Raw genomic sequence first — 18,374 nt, forward strand, 5'->3', positions numbered from 1 at the left:
AAGGATCCATATATACATAAATTAAGTATTCTGATTATAGTGTCATTGTATAGTGATAAACCTTCATTTAAATATTAGTTCAAGTGGTCTTCTCTAAGTTATTGTTATGAAGTAACAGAATCTTAAGTATTTCTGAGCATTTTTTACTTTTTTAAAATGAGTTGATGGAGAAGGAAATGGCAACCCATTCCAGTATTCTTGCCTGGAAAAATCTCATGGACGGAGAAGCCTGTTCAGCTATAGTCCATGGGGTTGCAAAGAGTCAGACACAGCTGAGTGACTTCGCTTTCACTTTCTGTGTTGTTTTGTGGCTTGATTAGCTTATATCATTTTGTGGCTGAATAATGTTCTGTCGTATGTACATGCCACAGTCTTTTTAGCCATTCACTTATTGAAGCCTATCGTGAATGCTTCTAATTTGGGTGGTTGTGAATAAAGCTACTATAATTTTCATGTGAAAAAAAAATAATAATAAAATGAGTTGAAAATCAGTGTTGTGTAGTGCTTATGAGGATTTCAGTCTAGCTGTGTGCCCTCGGAGAAATTAATTTCTCTGCATCATGATTTTTTCCATATATAAAATCAAAATATGGTAACAATACCTATTTTGTAAAGATGTTGATGGACTTCCCAGGTGGCACAGTGGTAAAGAATTCACCTCCCAATTCAGGAGATGAGGGTTCAGTCCCTGAGTTGGGAAGATCCCCTGGAGTAGGAAATGGCCACCCACTCCAGTATTTTTGCCTGAAGAAAGATGTTAATAGAGTTAAATGAGTTAATACTTATAAAGTGCTGTGATCAGTGTCTAGTGCTCAGTTATTACTCAATAAATGTCAGTGGCTGTTGTTAAATGACTATGTGTAATGAGTCTTTTGTGATGTATTCTGGCACTCTGTAGCAAAGAAAATACAAATGACACTAACATTATGAATAACTAAACTCTATTAAAGGTATCACTTAGTGAATGCTCATTTGCTGGCTAATGCAAAGCAAACTAGCATAAGCATAAAAGTGGCTTAAAAGATGGATGACTTAAAAGAGGTCAAGATGTTTCTAATATCATGAATTTTGATTAAATTGTTCTAGGTCACAGCTTCCCAGCTCTCAGCATCTAGTAACAAATGTTCCATCCTGATGCTAGCCGATAGCGAAAATGAGAAGAGTAAGTGGGTGGGAGTGCTGAGTGAATTGCACAAGATTTTGAAGAAAACCAAATTCAGAGACCGCTCAGTCTATGTTCCCAAAGAGGCTTATGACAGCACTCTGCCCCTCATTAAAACAACCCAGGCAGCTGCAATCATAGGTATGGATTTCTAACATTTATCTTGTTAAAATTGTTTATAACTTGTCAGAGGGATTGGCTTTCATTAGGAATCCCTGATGTCTGACATAGTATGTGTTATATCACAGATGCTCAATAAATGTTTATTGACTGAATGAGAACATATTAAAGCTTTATTTCTCAGTAAACAAGAATGAATAAACTTTTCTAATGTGTTTTCCTCTGAAAAAGCAACAGTGCTAAGATTAACCTATTACCAAATCTATTTTCTCCTTGCATGACTTAGAAAAAGTTGCTTCTTAATGCGTAAGCTGTTTTATAAAGCATAAGTTTCCTAGGTAAAATATAGGTACTAATTACTTTGCAAAGGTTATTGCGAAGTTTAAGTAAGATGGAATTTGTAACAGACTGTCCATATATAAAATACCCTCAAAAATGGCAGCTTCTATGTCTGAAAGTTTAAATTTTTGCCATCTTCTTATGTATACTGCCAACTCTTGTTACTTTCTGTTAAATAATGAAAAGTTTGATGAGTATAGTTCAAATGCCTTTCACAATTTTTCCCTCTTCAAATGAGAAATGGAATTGGATCCAGGGTGCTGACAAACTAGAGGTTTTTTTCACCTTTTATTGAATAAACATTTCTTTATTGCATTGGTAAGCATTGATAGAAATTATCTTCTAGTGATTGTTCTATTAAAAAAGACATGAGATAATATTTACTACAGTAATCTGAAAGGAAATTTAATCATGTAAATTATTGCTATATTTTAATTATTTTTATTTCCATTTTTTTATACCATATTTCTTTATCTGTTTTATACTGTGAGTTTTATATAGGTTTTCACCTAATAAAAATATTTCATATTTATGTCTTGTATAGATCATGAAAGAATAGCTTTGGGGAATGAAGAAGGGTTATTTGTTGTGCATGTCACCAAAGATGGTAAGAGGAAATATTGTAGAGAAAATATTATTGATAGAAAATTATAAACTATAGATTTTAAACTCTAAAATGAACAGGCTTTGTTCTTATTTATTCTGTAATTGAAATTTTCCAGACCTAATCTGATACATTTATAAATCAAAAGATAATTTTTTAAATTTCTATAATCCTCTTGAGTTCCAAAATGTCCATGTATATTTTCTTTCTTGTGTCATTTTGTTTAACAGTTCTGCTGTATGAACTCAGACTGCATTTCTAAAGACAGTACATGAAAGAAAAACACAACTTGATTTTTCCGTTCTAATGGTACTAGAAGCAGTAACAGTCATTAAAATGTGTTTGTTGTTGAGTTCTTTTATTCCACAAGTTAATACAAAGATTTTTTTTCTAGAGAGAAATTAAAATACTAGGTGAAATAAAAAAGGAACCCATTTAATTTAGCATTCTTGGATGCTTCTAAATTAAGTCTTTTTTTAAATTTATTTTATTTTATTTTATTTTTCCATTTATTTTTATTAGTTGGAGGCTTTACAATATTGTAGTGGCTTTTGCCATACATTGACATGAATCAGCCATGGATTTACATGTGTTCCCCATCCTGAACCCCCCTCCCACCTCCCTCCCCATCCCATCTCTCTGGGTCTTCCCAGTACACCAGCCCTGAGCACTTGTCTCATGCATCCCACCTGGGCTGGTGATCTGTTTCACCCTTGATAATATACATGTTTCGATGCTGTTCTCTCGAAACATCCCACCCTTGCCTTCTCCCACAGAGTCCCAAAGTCTGTTCTGTACATCTGTGTCTCTTTTTCTGTTTTGCATATTTATCATCTTTTTAAATTCCATATATATGCGTTAGTATACTGTATTGGTCTTTATCTTTCTGGCTTACTTCACTCTGTATAATGGGCTCCAGATCCATCCATCTCATTAGAACTGATTCAGATGAATTCTTTTTAATGGCTGAGTAATATTCCATTGTGTATATGTACCATAGCTTCCTTATCCATTCGTCTGCTGATGGGCATCTAGGTTGCTGCCATGTCCTGGCTATTATAAACAGTGCTGCGATGAACATTGTGGGGCACGTGTCTCTTTCAGATCTGGTTTCCTCGGTGTGTATGCCTAGGAGTGGGATTGCTGGGTCATATGGCAGTTCTATTTCCAGTTTTTTAAGAAATCTCCACACTGTTTTCCATAGCGGCTGTACTAGTTTGCATTCCCACCAACAGTGTAAGAGGGTTCCCTTTTCTCCATACCCTCTCCAGCATTTATTGCTTGTAGACTTTTGGATAGCAGCCATTCTGACTGGCGTATAATGGTACCTCATTGAGGTTTTGATTTGCATTTCTCTGATAATGAGTGATGTTGAGCATCTTTTCAGGTGTTTGTTAGCCATCTGTATGTCTTCTTTGGAGAAATGTCTGTTTAGATCTTTGGCCCACTTTTTGATTGGGTCATTTATTTTTCTGGAATTGAGCTGCAGGAGTTGCTTGTATATTTTTGAGATTAATCCTTTGTCTGTTTCTTCATTTGCTATTATTTTCTCCTATTCTGAAGGCTGTCTTTTCACCTTGCTTATAGTTTCCTTTGTTGCACAAAAGCTTTTAAGTTTCATTAGGTCCCATTTGTTTATTTTTGCTTTTATTTCCAATATTCTGGGAGGTGGGTCATAGAGGATCTTGCTGTGATTTATGTCGGAGTGTTTTGCCTATGTTCTCCTCTAGGAGTTTTATAGTTTCTGGTCTTACATTTAGATCTTTAATCCATTTTGAGTTTATTTTTGTGCATGGTGTTAGAGAGTGTTCTAGTTTCATTCTTTTACAAGTGGTTGACCAGTTTTCCCAGCACCACTTGTTGAAGAGGTTGTCTCTTTTCCATTGTATATTCTTGCCTCCTTGTTGAAGATACGGTGTCCATAGGTTCATGGATTTATCTCGGGACTTTCTATTCTGTTCCATTGATCTATATTTCTGTCTTTGTGCCAGTCCCATACTGTCTTGATGACTGTGGCTTTGTAGTAGAGCCTGAAGTCAGGCAGGTTGATTCCTCCAGTTCCATTCATCTTTCTCAAGATTGCTTTGGCTATTCAAGGTTTTTTGTATTTCCATACAAATTGTGAAATTATTTGTTCTAGTTCTGTGAAGAATACCATTGGTAACTTGATAGGGATTGTTAATTTGTTACCCAAAGAAATACCTTTAGAGAAACGTGAGTCAGTTTTTAAAAATAGTAACCCCATGGTAAAACTTTACTAGAATTTAGTGAGAGTGAAAAGATTTTTCTTAAAGATCTGACATGTTTTATCACATAGAAACCCTTTGCCATGGCTGCCAGAAATCTCAGTGCTAAATGTAATACCTTACTCTAGGTAGATTAAATTATCTTCCAGTGAGTGCAATTATCTTCCTCTTTCTCCATATGGTTTCTGATATCTTAGTTTTTCTGTGTGTGTATCTCTGTCTTTATTATAAGTTAACATATTCCTTTGAGTATAATTGGGATATGATTAATAAACAAAACATTATTTTGCAGTTGATTCATTATTCTTTCTTTGCATAGAAATTATTAGAGTTGGTGACAATAAGAAGATTCATCAGATTGAACTCATTCCAAATGATCAACTTGTTGCTGTGATCTCAGGACGAAATCGACACGTCCGACTTTTTCCTATGTCAGCTCTGGATGGGCGAGAGACTGATTTTTATAAGCTGGCAGAAACTAAAGGCTGTCAAACAATAACTTCTGGAAAAGTGCGTCATGGAGCTCTTACATGCTTGTGCGTGGCTATGAAAAGGCAGGTCCTCTGTTATGAACTATTTCAGAGCAAGACGCGTCACAGAAAATTTAAGGAAATTCAAGTCCCATACAATGTCCAGTGGATGGCAATCTTCAGTGAGCAACTCTGTGTGGGATTCCAGTCTGGATTTCTAAGATACCCCCTGAATGGAGAAGGAAGTCCATACAGTATGCTCCATTCAAATGACCATACACTCTCATTTATTGCACATCAACCAATGGATGCCATCTGTGCAGTTGAAATCTCCAGTAAAGAATACCTGCTGTGTTTTAACAGCATTGGAATATACACTGACTGCCAGGGCCGAAGATCTAGACAGCAGGAGCTGATGTGGCCGGCGAATCCTTCGTCTTGTTGTAAGTCTTACTTCTGGCTGTCTCACCTTGCTGTCTCTTTCCTTTTCCTTCTACTTCATCTCCTAAATGTATTCATTATTATTAACAGAGTTTTTTTAAGTCATCTTTGAGGTTTTTCCTAGACATTATGTTGTTACGGAAAATAACCATACCTAGTTAACCTCATTAAGGTATGGTTAAGTTAACCATACCTAGTTAAACCATACCTAGGCCAGTGGGGTCAACATTAACAGGAAAATAATTAAAGCTAATCATCTTACAGAATATTTTACTTAGATAGATTTTTAATAACACATATGCTTTTATTTCGGGGAAGGCAACGGCACCCCACTCCAGTACTCTTGCCTGGACAATCCCGTGGATGGAGGAGCCTGGTGGGCTGCAGCCCATGGGGTCGCAAAGAGTCGGACACGACTGAACAACTTCACTTTCACTTTTCACTTTCATGCATTGGAGAAGGAAATGGCAACCCACTCCAGTGTTCTTGCCTGGAGAATCCCAGGGACAGGGGAGCCTGGTGGGCTGCCGTCTATGGGGTCGCACAGAGTCGGACACAACAGAAGCGACTTAGCAGCAGCAGCAGCAGCATGCTTTTATTTTGAAATAACCCTAAGGAGTTATGTTCATGGTCCCCCCAGATACAGTGCTTGTGAAGATTAACAGCTCATAAAACTTATCCTAGAGAAGTGGTTACCAAGTGAATTATTTAATCGCTTATGTAAAGATACAATGTAGCATTTGAGAAGTGTTATTCAGTTTTACATTTTTATCTAGGTAGGTAGATACTTCAAATTGCATATTGCACTCTTTCAAGGAACATTAAGATATTGATAAATTACCGAATACTTATTATGTGTTATTTTACTGAAAGAGATATAACAGTGAGCAAAATAGACAATCTCACTCTCACAGAGCATAGAATTTGATAGAAGGGATTCCTGACAGAACAAGTTGCAGTAAGGTGTAAGTGCTCTGGTAGCCGAAGTGCAAAGTTCTGTAGAGGCACCCAGGAGGAGTATCTAATCCAGCAGGTTTTGTTTTTAGTGGAAGATACTTGGAGCATGTTTAAATGCTGAAGGGAACTAGCCGCTAGGGAGCCAGGAAAAGGTTGACCTTGTGCTAAATATAAGAAACAGAGTAAGATTCCCAAGAAGGCCAAAGAGGCTAGAAGTCAGGACACAGGAAGAAGGATATGGAGCAGGATGGGAATTCTTTTCCACTGCAACAAGATAGGAGGAATGGTGGGTATGAGGACTGTCAAGCTTAAAAGTTCAGTGTAAGACAATGTAGGAAAGCCACATATGTTACTACAGAGAAATAAGGGAATCTAGATAAAAAGAAAAACACTTGTACTCCTACCTAGCCAGACTTAACTATTCTTAATGTTTTGTTTCTTCTGAAATTTATACTCTTTTCTATGGTATCATGTTTAGAACGAATCCTGGTCAGAAAATAATTCACAGTGTTGTATGAATTGGAATTAGGATAAGAACTGGAATATCTGGCTTTTATTAATAGCTCTGCCAAAAACTCGTGATCTTAGCCTGGGTAATCATTTAACCTTTGTTTGTGTCACCGTTGTTCAGTTCATCCGTAAGTACATGTTGAGCATTTTTTGTGCCAGATGCTTTATCAGGCATTCATAAATGTGAACCTAATTCTTAAGATTTCTCTGCTTTGTAGCTTTGTTTCACTGTCAAGAGCTTAACTACTTTAGGAATCAGTTATTTTAAATGTAATGATATTCCTTTATAGAACTAGTATTGGGCAAGGGAATATTATATCCCTGGTCTTAACAGACTCCTTCTGTATTATGGCCATAAAACCTCTTCATTTATGATTGATGGGGTTTTTACTTCAAAAATGTTTTGATGTGGCTAATCTGTATTGATACTAGAATTTGGTGGGATTCCACTCTACAGTTCCTTAGCATTGATCTTTCAGAATGTTTTGCATTTAACAGTAACAGGTAATCAGCCTACTGTTCTCTCCTTCCTGTCTCTCAGGTTACAATGCACCATATCTCTCAGTGTACAGTGAAAATGCAGTTGACATCTTTGATGTGAACTCCATGGAGTGGATTCAGACTCTCCCACTTAAAAAGGTAATTTAACATTAAAATATGGCCTGGACCTCCTTGCAGCCCAGTGGTTAAGACTACGCACTTCCACTGCAGCGGGCATGGATTCAATCCCTGGTCAGGGAACTAAGATCCCACATGCCGTATAGTGTGGCCAGAAAAAAAAAGAAACATATGGGCTAAGTGAACAAATGAGTATAAGTGAAACACTATATGCCTATTTAGCTATTTTTCACTAATTTAGCATTTTCTGTCATATGTAATAATATAAGTGGGAATTTGGGACTTTGCTAAGAGTAAAAAGAAAAAAGAAAACTCAAGCTGGTTAATTTTATAGGTAGCTCAGCACCATACTATTTTTTTTGCATTTAGTTTCACTATATAAAGTATGATTATTATCATAATGAACAACCATAATACATTCTGTAACTTAAAATGCCAGTGTTACCTTTCACTTGAAGGAACTCTGAAGGAGCATTTCATTTGTAATTTTACTGTTTTTCACATAATGGTGTGCAGTTTTAATCCTGTGAGGACAAACTTCATGGGCTAGAAAAGTGATTAAAATTAGATCCAAAGCTCTGTTAATAAAGGTTTCACATATTCCTAATAAACTATAATATTTTCCTTTAACATTCCCCCATGATGCTATAAATTTTCACCACTATAGAATGTCTATTTTGCAAAAAGTGAAGAAAGATAGTTTGATATATGTAGCATGGGTCATTAGTTGAGGGACAGGGTTTAGAGGGATAGGTAAAAGAAAGTAACCAAGATCTTATTTCAAAATCTGCCCCAATTTTAAACCTTAACAGTGGAAAAAGCTCTTGTAAATACTGCCACATTTTATAAAACAACTAAATATGATCCTTGATTTTGTAAATTCGGACTGGTTAAAATTAATTTTCCCTTTTATTTTTACCATGTGAAATTTGAAATATGTACAAAGGAAGCATAATAATAAACTGATCTCTTATGAACTAACCTCCTAACTTAAGAGCCAGAATATTACCAAAATATCACTCAATCTACCTGTGTATTTTTTAATCCTGAATATTGTGTTCATCATTCCCTTGCTGTTCTTAAAATACAAAATTTTTGTATATTTAAATATTTCTAGGCAATATATTGTTCAGTTTTCCTTGTGTTTGAGGTAATAATGAAATGTTGTGTATCATCTTTTGCCTCGCTTTCTTCATGTACTTACTGTGTTTCTAAGATTCATTCATGTTACATTGTACTATATTTTTTTTCATTGCTTTTCACTGCTATAAAATAGTCTCTTGGGTGAATAGATCACTATATATTCTTCTGATTAGCAGACATGTGAGTTATTTCCCAGCTTTTTGCTATTGTGAACATTGCATCATATGTCTTCAGGTGTGTATGTGCAGGAGTTTCTTTTAAGTCATATGCCAAGGAACAAAATTGATGGAACACAGAGAATGCAAGTGTTCAGTTTACAAGATAGTGACAGTTTTTTCCAAAGTAACTGTACCAGTTGACACTCCTGCCATCTGTATATGACTTCGTAATGACCCATGCCATTGTCAGAATTCAAAGTTTTGTAACTAATTTATTTGTGCTTATCAAGTGCTACCTCATGAAGTGTTAATTTGTATGTCCTCTGTTAGCTATGCTGTTGATAATCTTTCATGTTTCTTCATTGTTCATATTTCCTCCTCTGTGAAATGCCTGGTCATGTTTTTTATCCCTATTTCTGTTTAGTTGATCATTTTTAAAAATTGATTTATTGAAGTTATTCATATACTGTAGATACTGGGTTAGTGACAGGTGTGGTGAATCTTTTTCCTGTTTGTGACCTATCAATTTTCATGGTGTATTTTGTGAACATTTATTATTATTGCTGGAAATTCATTGTTACAAATTTTAATGTAGTTAAATATATCATTCTTATTGTTCATGGTTTTTTTTTCCTTAAGAAACTCTTTCCTACCTCCAGGTCTTAAAGATAAGATCTTTATTTCCTTTCAAAAGTTTCGCCTTCTACCTTTATGTGTAATCCATTTGGAACTGACTTTTTGTGTAATGTGTAAAGTAAGGATTCAGTTTCATTTGTTCCATGTAGATGCCCATTGCTCCATCACCATTTAGTGACAGACCTTCCTTTCCTCACAGATGTACAGTTTTATCTCTGTCCTGTGTGTATACTTAGTTCAAATAAGATTCCTAAAGTATCTGTATTAATATCTTAGTATCATCATCTGCTTGCTAATGACTTTAAAAGTTAAATTTAGGGTTTAAATATATTTCACTTTTTTTTTTGCCAAGAATTCTCTTTCTTTAAAATATTATCATTACAAATTAGATAATTTGTAGTTAGAATTATCTACCTTTCTAGTTAGAATTAATTTTAATTTTTTGTTGATTTTCTGAGCAGGCTGTATTTTGAAGAGGAAAGATAAAGGTCTTAAGAGTGTGTGCTTTTTAAGTATCTCAAAATTTTATGATTTAATTTTTGAACTTTGTTAAAATATTAATTTTATTTTTTATTATTTTAGGTTCGCCCCTTAAACAGTGAAGGATCATTAAATCTTTTAGGCTTGGAGACGATTAGATTGATATATTTCAAAAATAAAATGGCAGGTAAGAAAATACACATTAATAGGAGAGCTTCATAGAAACATTCTCGCTAAGCTGACTGCCAAAACAGTAAGTGGCAGAGCCACTTAAACTCAGGTGTCCCTTACTCTAGGGTCTATGCAGTTGACCACTATCATACTCTCAGTATATTGGGATAAACTACCTGACAAAATGTCATTCTGTTCAGGCTCACATAACTGTATAAGCCAAATATTTGTTTCTGACCTACCTCGTTATTTTTCTGTGGATTACTGAGGTTAATAGAAAAAGTATAACTGAATGTCTCTTCTGTACTTTTAATACTGTAGAACCTAACCAAAATTGGTAGTGCTAAAATTGTGAGAAGTCACCCACAGTAGTGATTCGGGACTATTGGAGTACATCTTCTGCCAGTGCATGGGGCTTAGAACTTTTGAAGTGCTGACGACAACGTGGGCAGCAGAAGAAGCAGGGACAAGAGGAAAGTCACTGGAGGGCCCAGAGTCAGAAGAGGGAACGGGCTCCTGAGTGCCCCAGCCAGGGTGAGGGCCGTGTCCAAAGTAGTAGAGTGAGTCCTAGCCAGGGGACTGCACACATCTCATTAAATAAACAAGTTGTGAACAGTTAAAATCTTATTTTTAACAAAGATTATTATAATTCTATCTTCTATATAGTATTCTCATGTCTTAGCAACAAATTTCTCCATAACAGAGGTATCATAAATTTGTGGTAGATCTAGTTAATGTAGATGTCATTAATGGTACATTATGTACTGAAAAATAATAATTAAAATTGACTTAAATATAAGAAAAATATTGCCATTAAGAAAACACATTAAAATATTTACACTTAGCTAATATCTCTGGGTAGTTGGGATTAATTATATTCTTTATGCCTTTCTTTTTTCCCCCCCTACTCTTCCAATAAATTTGTATCGTCTAACAACAACAAAAAACCATCAAAAGTTTGTTGTTTCTGTTTTGCTTGTTTGTTTTTAGTACTAGCATACACACAAATGCTTAGTTTCAGATTTGGTGCTCTGGTACATCTTCCTGGCACTGAAGGCTTCTTGGTATACAGACAGGTGACTGTAGGAGAAGTCCTATGCTAAGAGGATATTCAGTTGACTTGAGAAAGGACATTCGGGTATTAGAAATGAGTCCTGCTCGGTGATGGATTCACCGTGAACTTGTGCTTTACAGCCCCTCCCTCCAAGACTCGATACTTAATTTTGTATCTGTTTCTTACTCACTCAGTCATGTCCAGCTCTTTGCTACCCCATGGACTATAGCCCGCCAGGCTCCTCTGTCCATGGAATTCTCCAGGCAAGAATACTGGAGTGGATCACCATTTCCTTCTCCAGGCAATCTTCTCAACCCAGGGGTTGAACTTGAGTCTCTTTTGTCTCCAGCATTGGCAGGCGGGTTCTTTACCACTACCACCACCTGGGAAGCCCTCTGTTTCTTAGAGGAACTCTAAATATTTGTGTAAGATTAAATCTACCCTGTTCTCACTGTTGGAGAAGGAAATGGCAACCCACTCCAGTACTCTTGCCTAGAAAATCCCATGGACGGAGGAGCCTGGTGTCCATGGGTCGCAAAAAGTCAGACTCGACTGAGCTCACTATGTGTAACCATGATAATCTTAAGATGTGTCCATTGTCCAGTTTGTGTCTACAGAATAAAACCTTTTCCATTTTATCTTTTTTTATGCTTCATCTTTCTACTCTAGGCCAGGAGTAAAGGTGGAGATTGGAGAAGGAAGACCCGACAACATAGTAGCCTTGTCCTTTGAAAAGGAAAGGAAATCCTATTTCCTGGAGATTGTGTTTCTTTCTTGTCTTCTCTCTATTTTGTCTTATTTCTCTTTCATCTCTCAAGAGCTCAGAGTGCTTTTGCAGCCCTCTGGCTGTCCAAAATCTCCCATTGCCACTGTTACTCACCAAGATCTGCTTTACCCTCATAATTCTCAAATTCTCATCCATTTTTTAAAAATTATCCCTTTAACTTTTGGTGTTAGGAAAGCAATCTGACTAAGTTATTTATTTTGCTACAAGGAGATTGTTGTTCTTTTGCTGATCATCTTTCTTTGGCTTGGCTTCTTCCCATTTCCTTTTTCTCAGTTTAGCTTTCTGGCTGTTAAAAACTTCTCTAAAGGTTGGCTTTTCTCTTTTTCCTTATCTTATTTAGAGAATCATAGTCCTCATGTTGTATGGATACAGTTGTCTATTTTAGAGTATGTTCACCATATTCCAGCATCCATGGCTGAGAGTTTTGTTTACGTCTAGGTATTAAAATTGAAAGATATGGGCATTAGATGACTAGGTGTATACGATTATGTATCCCCCCAAGATCAGGAGAGTAGGAATAGGAATAAGATTCTTACCTTTAGTAAAGAAACTAGTATATAGGAAAACTAGTATATAAACTAGTATAAAGAAACTAGTATATAGGAAACACAATTCCTTTCCTTTATTCCACATCTTGTAAATTGGAACTTCAAAAGAAAATGTTTTAGTATATGTAATGGGCTTTCCTGATGGCTCAGATGGTAAAGAATCCGCCTGCAATGCAAGAAACGTTTTAATTGGTATCATTTCTGTGAATAATTCTTATGCCTGATTGCTGTGCAGGTTAACAATAAGAACTTTTTAACATCTTAAGCCATTGAAACGAATACTTGGTCGGAGGGAGAAGTTGGTATAGAGATATTGGGGATGGGGTAACCAAGGTGACAGGACACCAAGGCAGCTACATTTCTCTTTTTTTCTCCTAGTAAAATTGTACCATTTTATGTTTATAATCAAGTAAAAGTGAAAATATACTTTGTAAGCTATGTTCAATTTCAGCGTAATTTGTTTAAATATATTCTGTTGAAAATTATTACTTATTTACTGTGACTATCAGCACACAACTTTTAAAATCAGAATTGCATATACTTGTATTGATTGACATTTGTACCATCTTGGAGATTAATGACTAAAATGCATTTTAGCACTTGAAAGAACATCATTGTTCTTTACTATCTTTTGTTTCTTTTTTAACAGAAGGGGATGAACTGGTAGTTCCTGAAACATCAGATAATAGTCGAAAACAAATGGTTAGAAATATTAACAATAAGAGGCGTTATTCTTTCAGAGTTCCAGAAGAGGAAAGAATGCAACAGAGAAGGTAAATATTTAATTTGCACTCATCCAAAGATGCTTGTAGCATCAGAAGGACTATTTGGTAATAATATTATATTTGATTTGGAAGGAAAATTTGATCTCTGAAAGTCTGTCACTCATTCTCTGTGATTTTAAAAACTGCAATAATGAATGTATTTCTCGGTGTAATTTTAATTAATACTCTCCAAATTGTGAGTATGTACTAGATTAAAGTCCCATATTTTGATTCATTTCTCTATGTATATATAATAGTTACAAGTTTTAGAATGTGGGCCTTTATAAAAAACATAGAACATATCTATGCAGATTAACTGTTCTCTTCATGAGAAGTAGCCTTGTAGTATGTCCAGTTACACACAAAAACATTTCTAATATATTAGCAATTATTTAAAAGGACATCCATAAAATATTCAGAATTATCTGTAGAGTAAGAACTTGTTTCCTATTTAAGTACTAACTCTGTTTTCCCACCAAAAAGCATAAGATCTTTTAAATTAAAACTAAATCTTCTAAGTTAAAATTTTATTTTGTATATTCTATTATTTTAATTCTGTCCTTATTAACATGATATCACAGTTTATTTTTATGAAAAAAATTGAATATACTTTTCTCTAAAATTATCTAGATTGGTCATGGAACAAGTGTCAAAACAGGTGTTTTTTCTTACAGGGAGATGTTACGAGATCCAGAAATGAGAAATAAATTAATTTCTAACCCAACTAATTTTAACCACATAGCACATATGGGTCCAGGAGATGGAATACAGATCCTAAAAGACCTGCCCATGGTAAGAGAAATGAAGAGTGAATGTGAATATAGATGGGGTTAAGAATAAGGTGTGAGGGAGCAGATATGTATATAAATATGAATGTGTGTGTGTGTATACACATATATATGTGTGCTTAAGTACATATGAGTTGAAAGGATATATTGGTGTAATGAGGAAATGTTTATCTCAGAATATCACGATATATGTAAGATGCATGATGACATAACTGATGAAAAATGTTAAATTGAGCTACATATCAAAAAACAAGCATACCAATTCTTATGTAGTTGCATCTCCTATAAACTCCCATATCTAGATTTACCACTTTGGAGAAATAAACCATTAGATATGGAGAGGTTCTATACCAAGATTCAGAACTTTGTTACCAAATCACTAAAATTTCATTAAGTTATAGCAATTCAACACAGATATTTGGCCCACCTCCCATTGAAACTGTATTAGCTTGTTCATTAATGGTCACACCTCTCATCTGATTATGAAATTAAATCTTTTTCATTTGCCTAATTACAAACATGTTACCTAGTCAGTCTTATATTTAAAAAGTACAAATTGGAAATTTTTTTCCTAAAAACATGAAGATTGGATTCTTGGACCTAATATATTGAGATTAAGAATATTAATCTTAATCTGGAATTAGCTAATTTGCCAAGCTTTGTTTATACTTAACATTTCAGTATTATGGTATTCTCAAACTATGTGTTTTAGTTGCTCAGTCATATCCAACTCTTTGTGACCCCATGAACTGTAGCTCATCCATGGAATTCTTCAGGCAAGAATACTAGAGTAGGTTGCCATTTCCTTTTGAAACTTTAATGTGACTCTTTTGATCAGTGGTGACAGCATCTAGATTTTGCACAGAATTTTAGGCATAATTTATATACTGTGGCAGTCTGAGATCTCCCAGATCTCCCAGATTTGTGAATCTTAACCCAAAGCTCTTTCTAAGAAAGTCTGTGTTAAATACCCACATTACTAACTCTACTGTGATAGAAGATAAAAACATCTATCACTGACAGAAAAAATAACAGGTAACACAATTTGTACAATGAAGTTTTTTTAAATTAAACTCTTAAGGGTAGTCTTGCATCCATTTCATGGAAGGAACCAAAAAAAATCTGCATTAATTTAAGTCTGAGTTCCACATTATAAATATCTCAATTAACCGGTTAGTCCTGTTTATGAATGAATATGACATTCCTGCTGTCATTTTTTTTTTACCAATTATCATCAAGACATTGTATGATTATAGTACTATTCCTTCCTTTCAAATCATTCACAGTGGTCATTTATCCTTTTGAAATGGGGATTTATTAGCTGTGCTAGGTAAATATAAAGTATGCAAAAAGATTACAGCCAATCTTGATATAGTAATTAAAACAAAGTAAGAAATTTAAGGCTGAACATAAATATTAAGCTGAAAATTTTGAGCCTAAATATTAAACTGTTTTACTTATCTATCATATTTAATACACTGTTTTTTTCAGTTCTTACCTGGGAATCAGATTTCAGAATTTTCTCTATTCCTTTCCCATTCTGAACATTTGTTTAAGTCCTCAGTCTGAAATCCCTCAGTCTGAGTTTCCTTTTTTCTCAGAAGTAAACGTAATGGAACCATACAGTTCAAAGCCTCTGTCATTTTTTCTTACGGAAGCTACAGTGTCACGTACAAAGTACCTTAGGAGAGAGAAATTTTTAATTATGATAAACAGTTGAAATGTGAATATATGTACAGCTTATATTTGATAGAACAAGTGTTATATACTATCTTAATGAAACTTTTTGAAATTTAAATGATAAATAGTTTTTAACACTTGGCTACATAGCATTTGGAGGGATGTGTACATGCTAATAAATAGTTTTTAACACTTGCAACATAGTTAGCATTTGGAGGGATGTGTGCATGCTAAGTCACTTCAGTCGTGTTTGACTCTTTGCAACCCTGTGGATTGTAGCCCGCCAGGAGGAATACAGATTTCAAATACATCCATATGTTGCAAAGCAACATATCAACAAACACAAAATTATTTCACTAGTGAACAAAGTTTTAAGGGGTATTATCCTTTCAAAATTAAGCTTTCTTTCACATTTGCTTCATATTTGTGCACAAAAAAGAATATATTTTCCTCTCATTATATTCTAACAACATAGCAAAAAGAATTATGGAAAATTTTTCTATAAATTCTATTACATCCCACAGTTTGTTCCTTAAGGTTTCAGGATAGTTTCAGGATTTAATAAAATGTTTCTCTGCTTGACTAGGTGAAAAATTAGTTTGCTAATGTTTCAGAATTCTTTCAGACCTTCATACACAATAAGACTTGGCCTTTCTACATACACCCTGAATATGTACACAGAGGCAAAATGTCAAATTTCAAACATAGTAATAATTTTTGTATCACAGTATCCCTCCTTTTCCTCCCGTTACCCTCCACCACTTAAAGGAAATCTCTATTTTTGTTGTTGCTGTTCAAAATAAGATCCAGTCTTAATTACTGTGCAAAATAAGTTCAGATAGCATTTCCCAAAGATTCATCCCTGATCTCACTCCATGACGCATGGCCTTCTCTGCTGGCTACTTATTCCCATTAGACCTCTTGATTTTCAGTATTTGTGTCACTGATCTTGTTAACCATTGACTGCCTCACTGGTTCGTTTGTCAGTAACAAAAGTGATTTTTTGCCCTAGCAGTGCAATTCAGTTTTTAATGTTCATTTCATGTTTTCTTATCATATAAACACTTTTGAATTTCCAAAGCAAGAAGTTGGTGTAAATTTTTGAAACCTGTTCACCTGTACATGGAGTATTTATTGTAGCAAAATGTTATGTGTCTAAACTCCTATTTTTCACAGTCTCACTTTATTTTCACCTGACTTTCTTCCTTTTACTAGCTAAGAACATAAAAGCTGGAACTTTTCATAAGCATCCATTTAATCACTTAACAAATATTTTTTGATATACTGTCTTACCAGAACTGTGCTTATCTTGGAGTAAACATTGGTAAACAACACAATAATATGCATGTCTGAAAAGAAAATAATATGCATGTCTATATCTGTGTGTGTGTATATATATATATATGTATACATGTATTGAAAAGCTTGTGATATTTTAATCTCAGATTTTAGTATGTTCCTTCCACTGTAGTTTTCTATATTTAATGAACTATTCCAAAAAAAAAAGATGAATTAAATTCATCTAATATTAACACATGTAAGAAGCACTTTCAAATACCAAAGCTAGGTTGTCATTTGTGCAAAGAGCATGTACCCCAGACATTTTTATGTTTAACTTACTCAAATCAGTATTGCCTTCCTGTGAAATGCTTATAAGCTTAGAAAGTTTACTGAATGTCTTTGGAAGCTTATTCTGTTTCCTTTGTACCAAAATGATACTGAAACAGGTTGTTTGCCTCATGAGTGTGGAAAAGATAGTAAGGGTAAGGGAGTCATTTTTTATTTTTCTCCTATATCAGTGTGAATCTTTCATGTGTGGCTTAGTGAACCAAGAGAATATAAGCAATTAATATAAAATAGCATGTGTGTCTTACAAGTACATACTGTAGTAGTTTCCTGGAATCCTTTTTGTCATCTACCTTTTTCATAAGTGAATACTGGTAATAAAGAATAGATTTGTCTCAGAGCTGAATTAAAGAGTAATATTTTACCTCTAAAAGATTTCATTTTTTTTTAGCACATAAAACTTGTAGTCTTTCACCTGTTCCTAAAATTGTTAATAAATAAAATTTCTAGCTCAGTGACCTTTTAGACTTTTAAGAAGTAATTTTGCTTCTTAAAGTCATAGTTATATGCCCATGAGTAGTTTTTCCTTTTGGAAAAGAGCTTTAGCAAGTATTGATTTCACACACATCTCTAAATTTAAAATAATATCTTATATAGGAGGCTTTTTTTTAAGCTTCCCTAATTTATCAGATATTTTTTTAACAATGCAACCTCATCTCAACTCATGAGAATATCAGTCAGCATCTCTCTGGGAAGTCGTTCAATCTCTGTCTTTAATGAGGTGTTCTTAGGATGTTTACTTGAGACATAGTTCTTAAGAACTGAACTTTGAAAATTCCCATAAGAGAAGGTGACTGGGTGCTAAGTGATGTCTCCAAATATCCACAAATTATATTACATGAAAAACTAGAGTCCTTGTTTTCAAAAACTTTGTTCTATGCCTTTAGTGTTACATTATTTCATTTTTTTAAATTACACTTGAACATTGAAGAAAAGGCTGTTCTTTTAAAAAAACAAACGTTCTCCAGGTGTCTAAGTGGAGATAAGCTTGGGCTACTTATAGATAAACCAATAATTAGTACATTCCATCCACTCAGTTACTCGTTCAGTCGTGTCCGACTCTGCAACCCCA

The 18,374-nt window shown here is 34.4% G+C and overlaps 1 protein-coding gene across 9 annotated transcripts in view; it reads left to right on the forward strand.

Moving 5' to 3' along the window:
• CDC42BPA (CDC42 binding protein kinase alpha) overlaps positions 1-18,374 on the forward strand; it is a 295,068-nt gene that overhangs the window by 265,494 nt on the left and 11,200 nt on the right. For all 9 annotated transcript variants that reach the window (XM_043484945.1, XM_043484938.1, XM_043484937.1 and 6 more), the window contains 7 exons: positions 1,087-1,303; positions 2,166-2,228; positions 4,791-5,384; positions 7,391-7,488; positions 9,987-10,071; positions 13,094-13,217; positions 13,883-14,000. In XM_043484945.1, the coding sequence (XP_043340880.1) occupies positions 1,087-1,303; positions 2,166-2,228; positions 4,791-5,384; positions 7,391-7,488; positions 9,987-10,071; positions 13,094-13,217; positions 13,883-14,000 (1,299 nt within the window). The remainder of the gene's footprint in view (positions 1-1,086; positions 1,304-2,165; positions 2,229-4,790; positions 5,385-7,390; positions 7,489-9,986; positions 10,072-13,093; positions 13,218-13,882; positions 14,001-18,374) is intronic.

Source organism: Cervus canadensis, chromosome 13 (genome assembly GCF_019320065.1).
Source record: "Cervus canadensis isolate Bull #8, Minnesota chromosome 13, ASM1932006v1, whole genome shotgun sequence".
Taxonomy (NCBI): domain Eukaryota; kingdom Metazoa; phylum Chordata; class Mammalia; order Artiodactyla; family Cervidae; genus Cervus; species Cervus canadensis.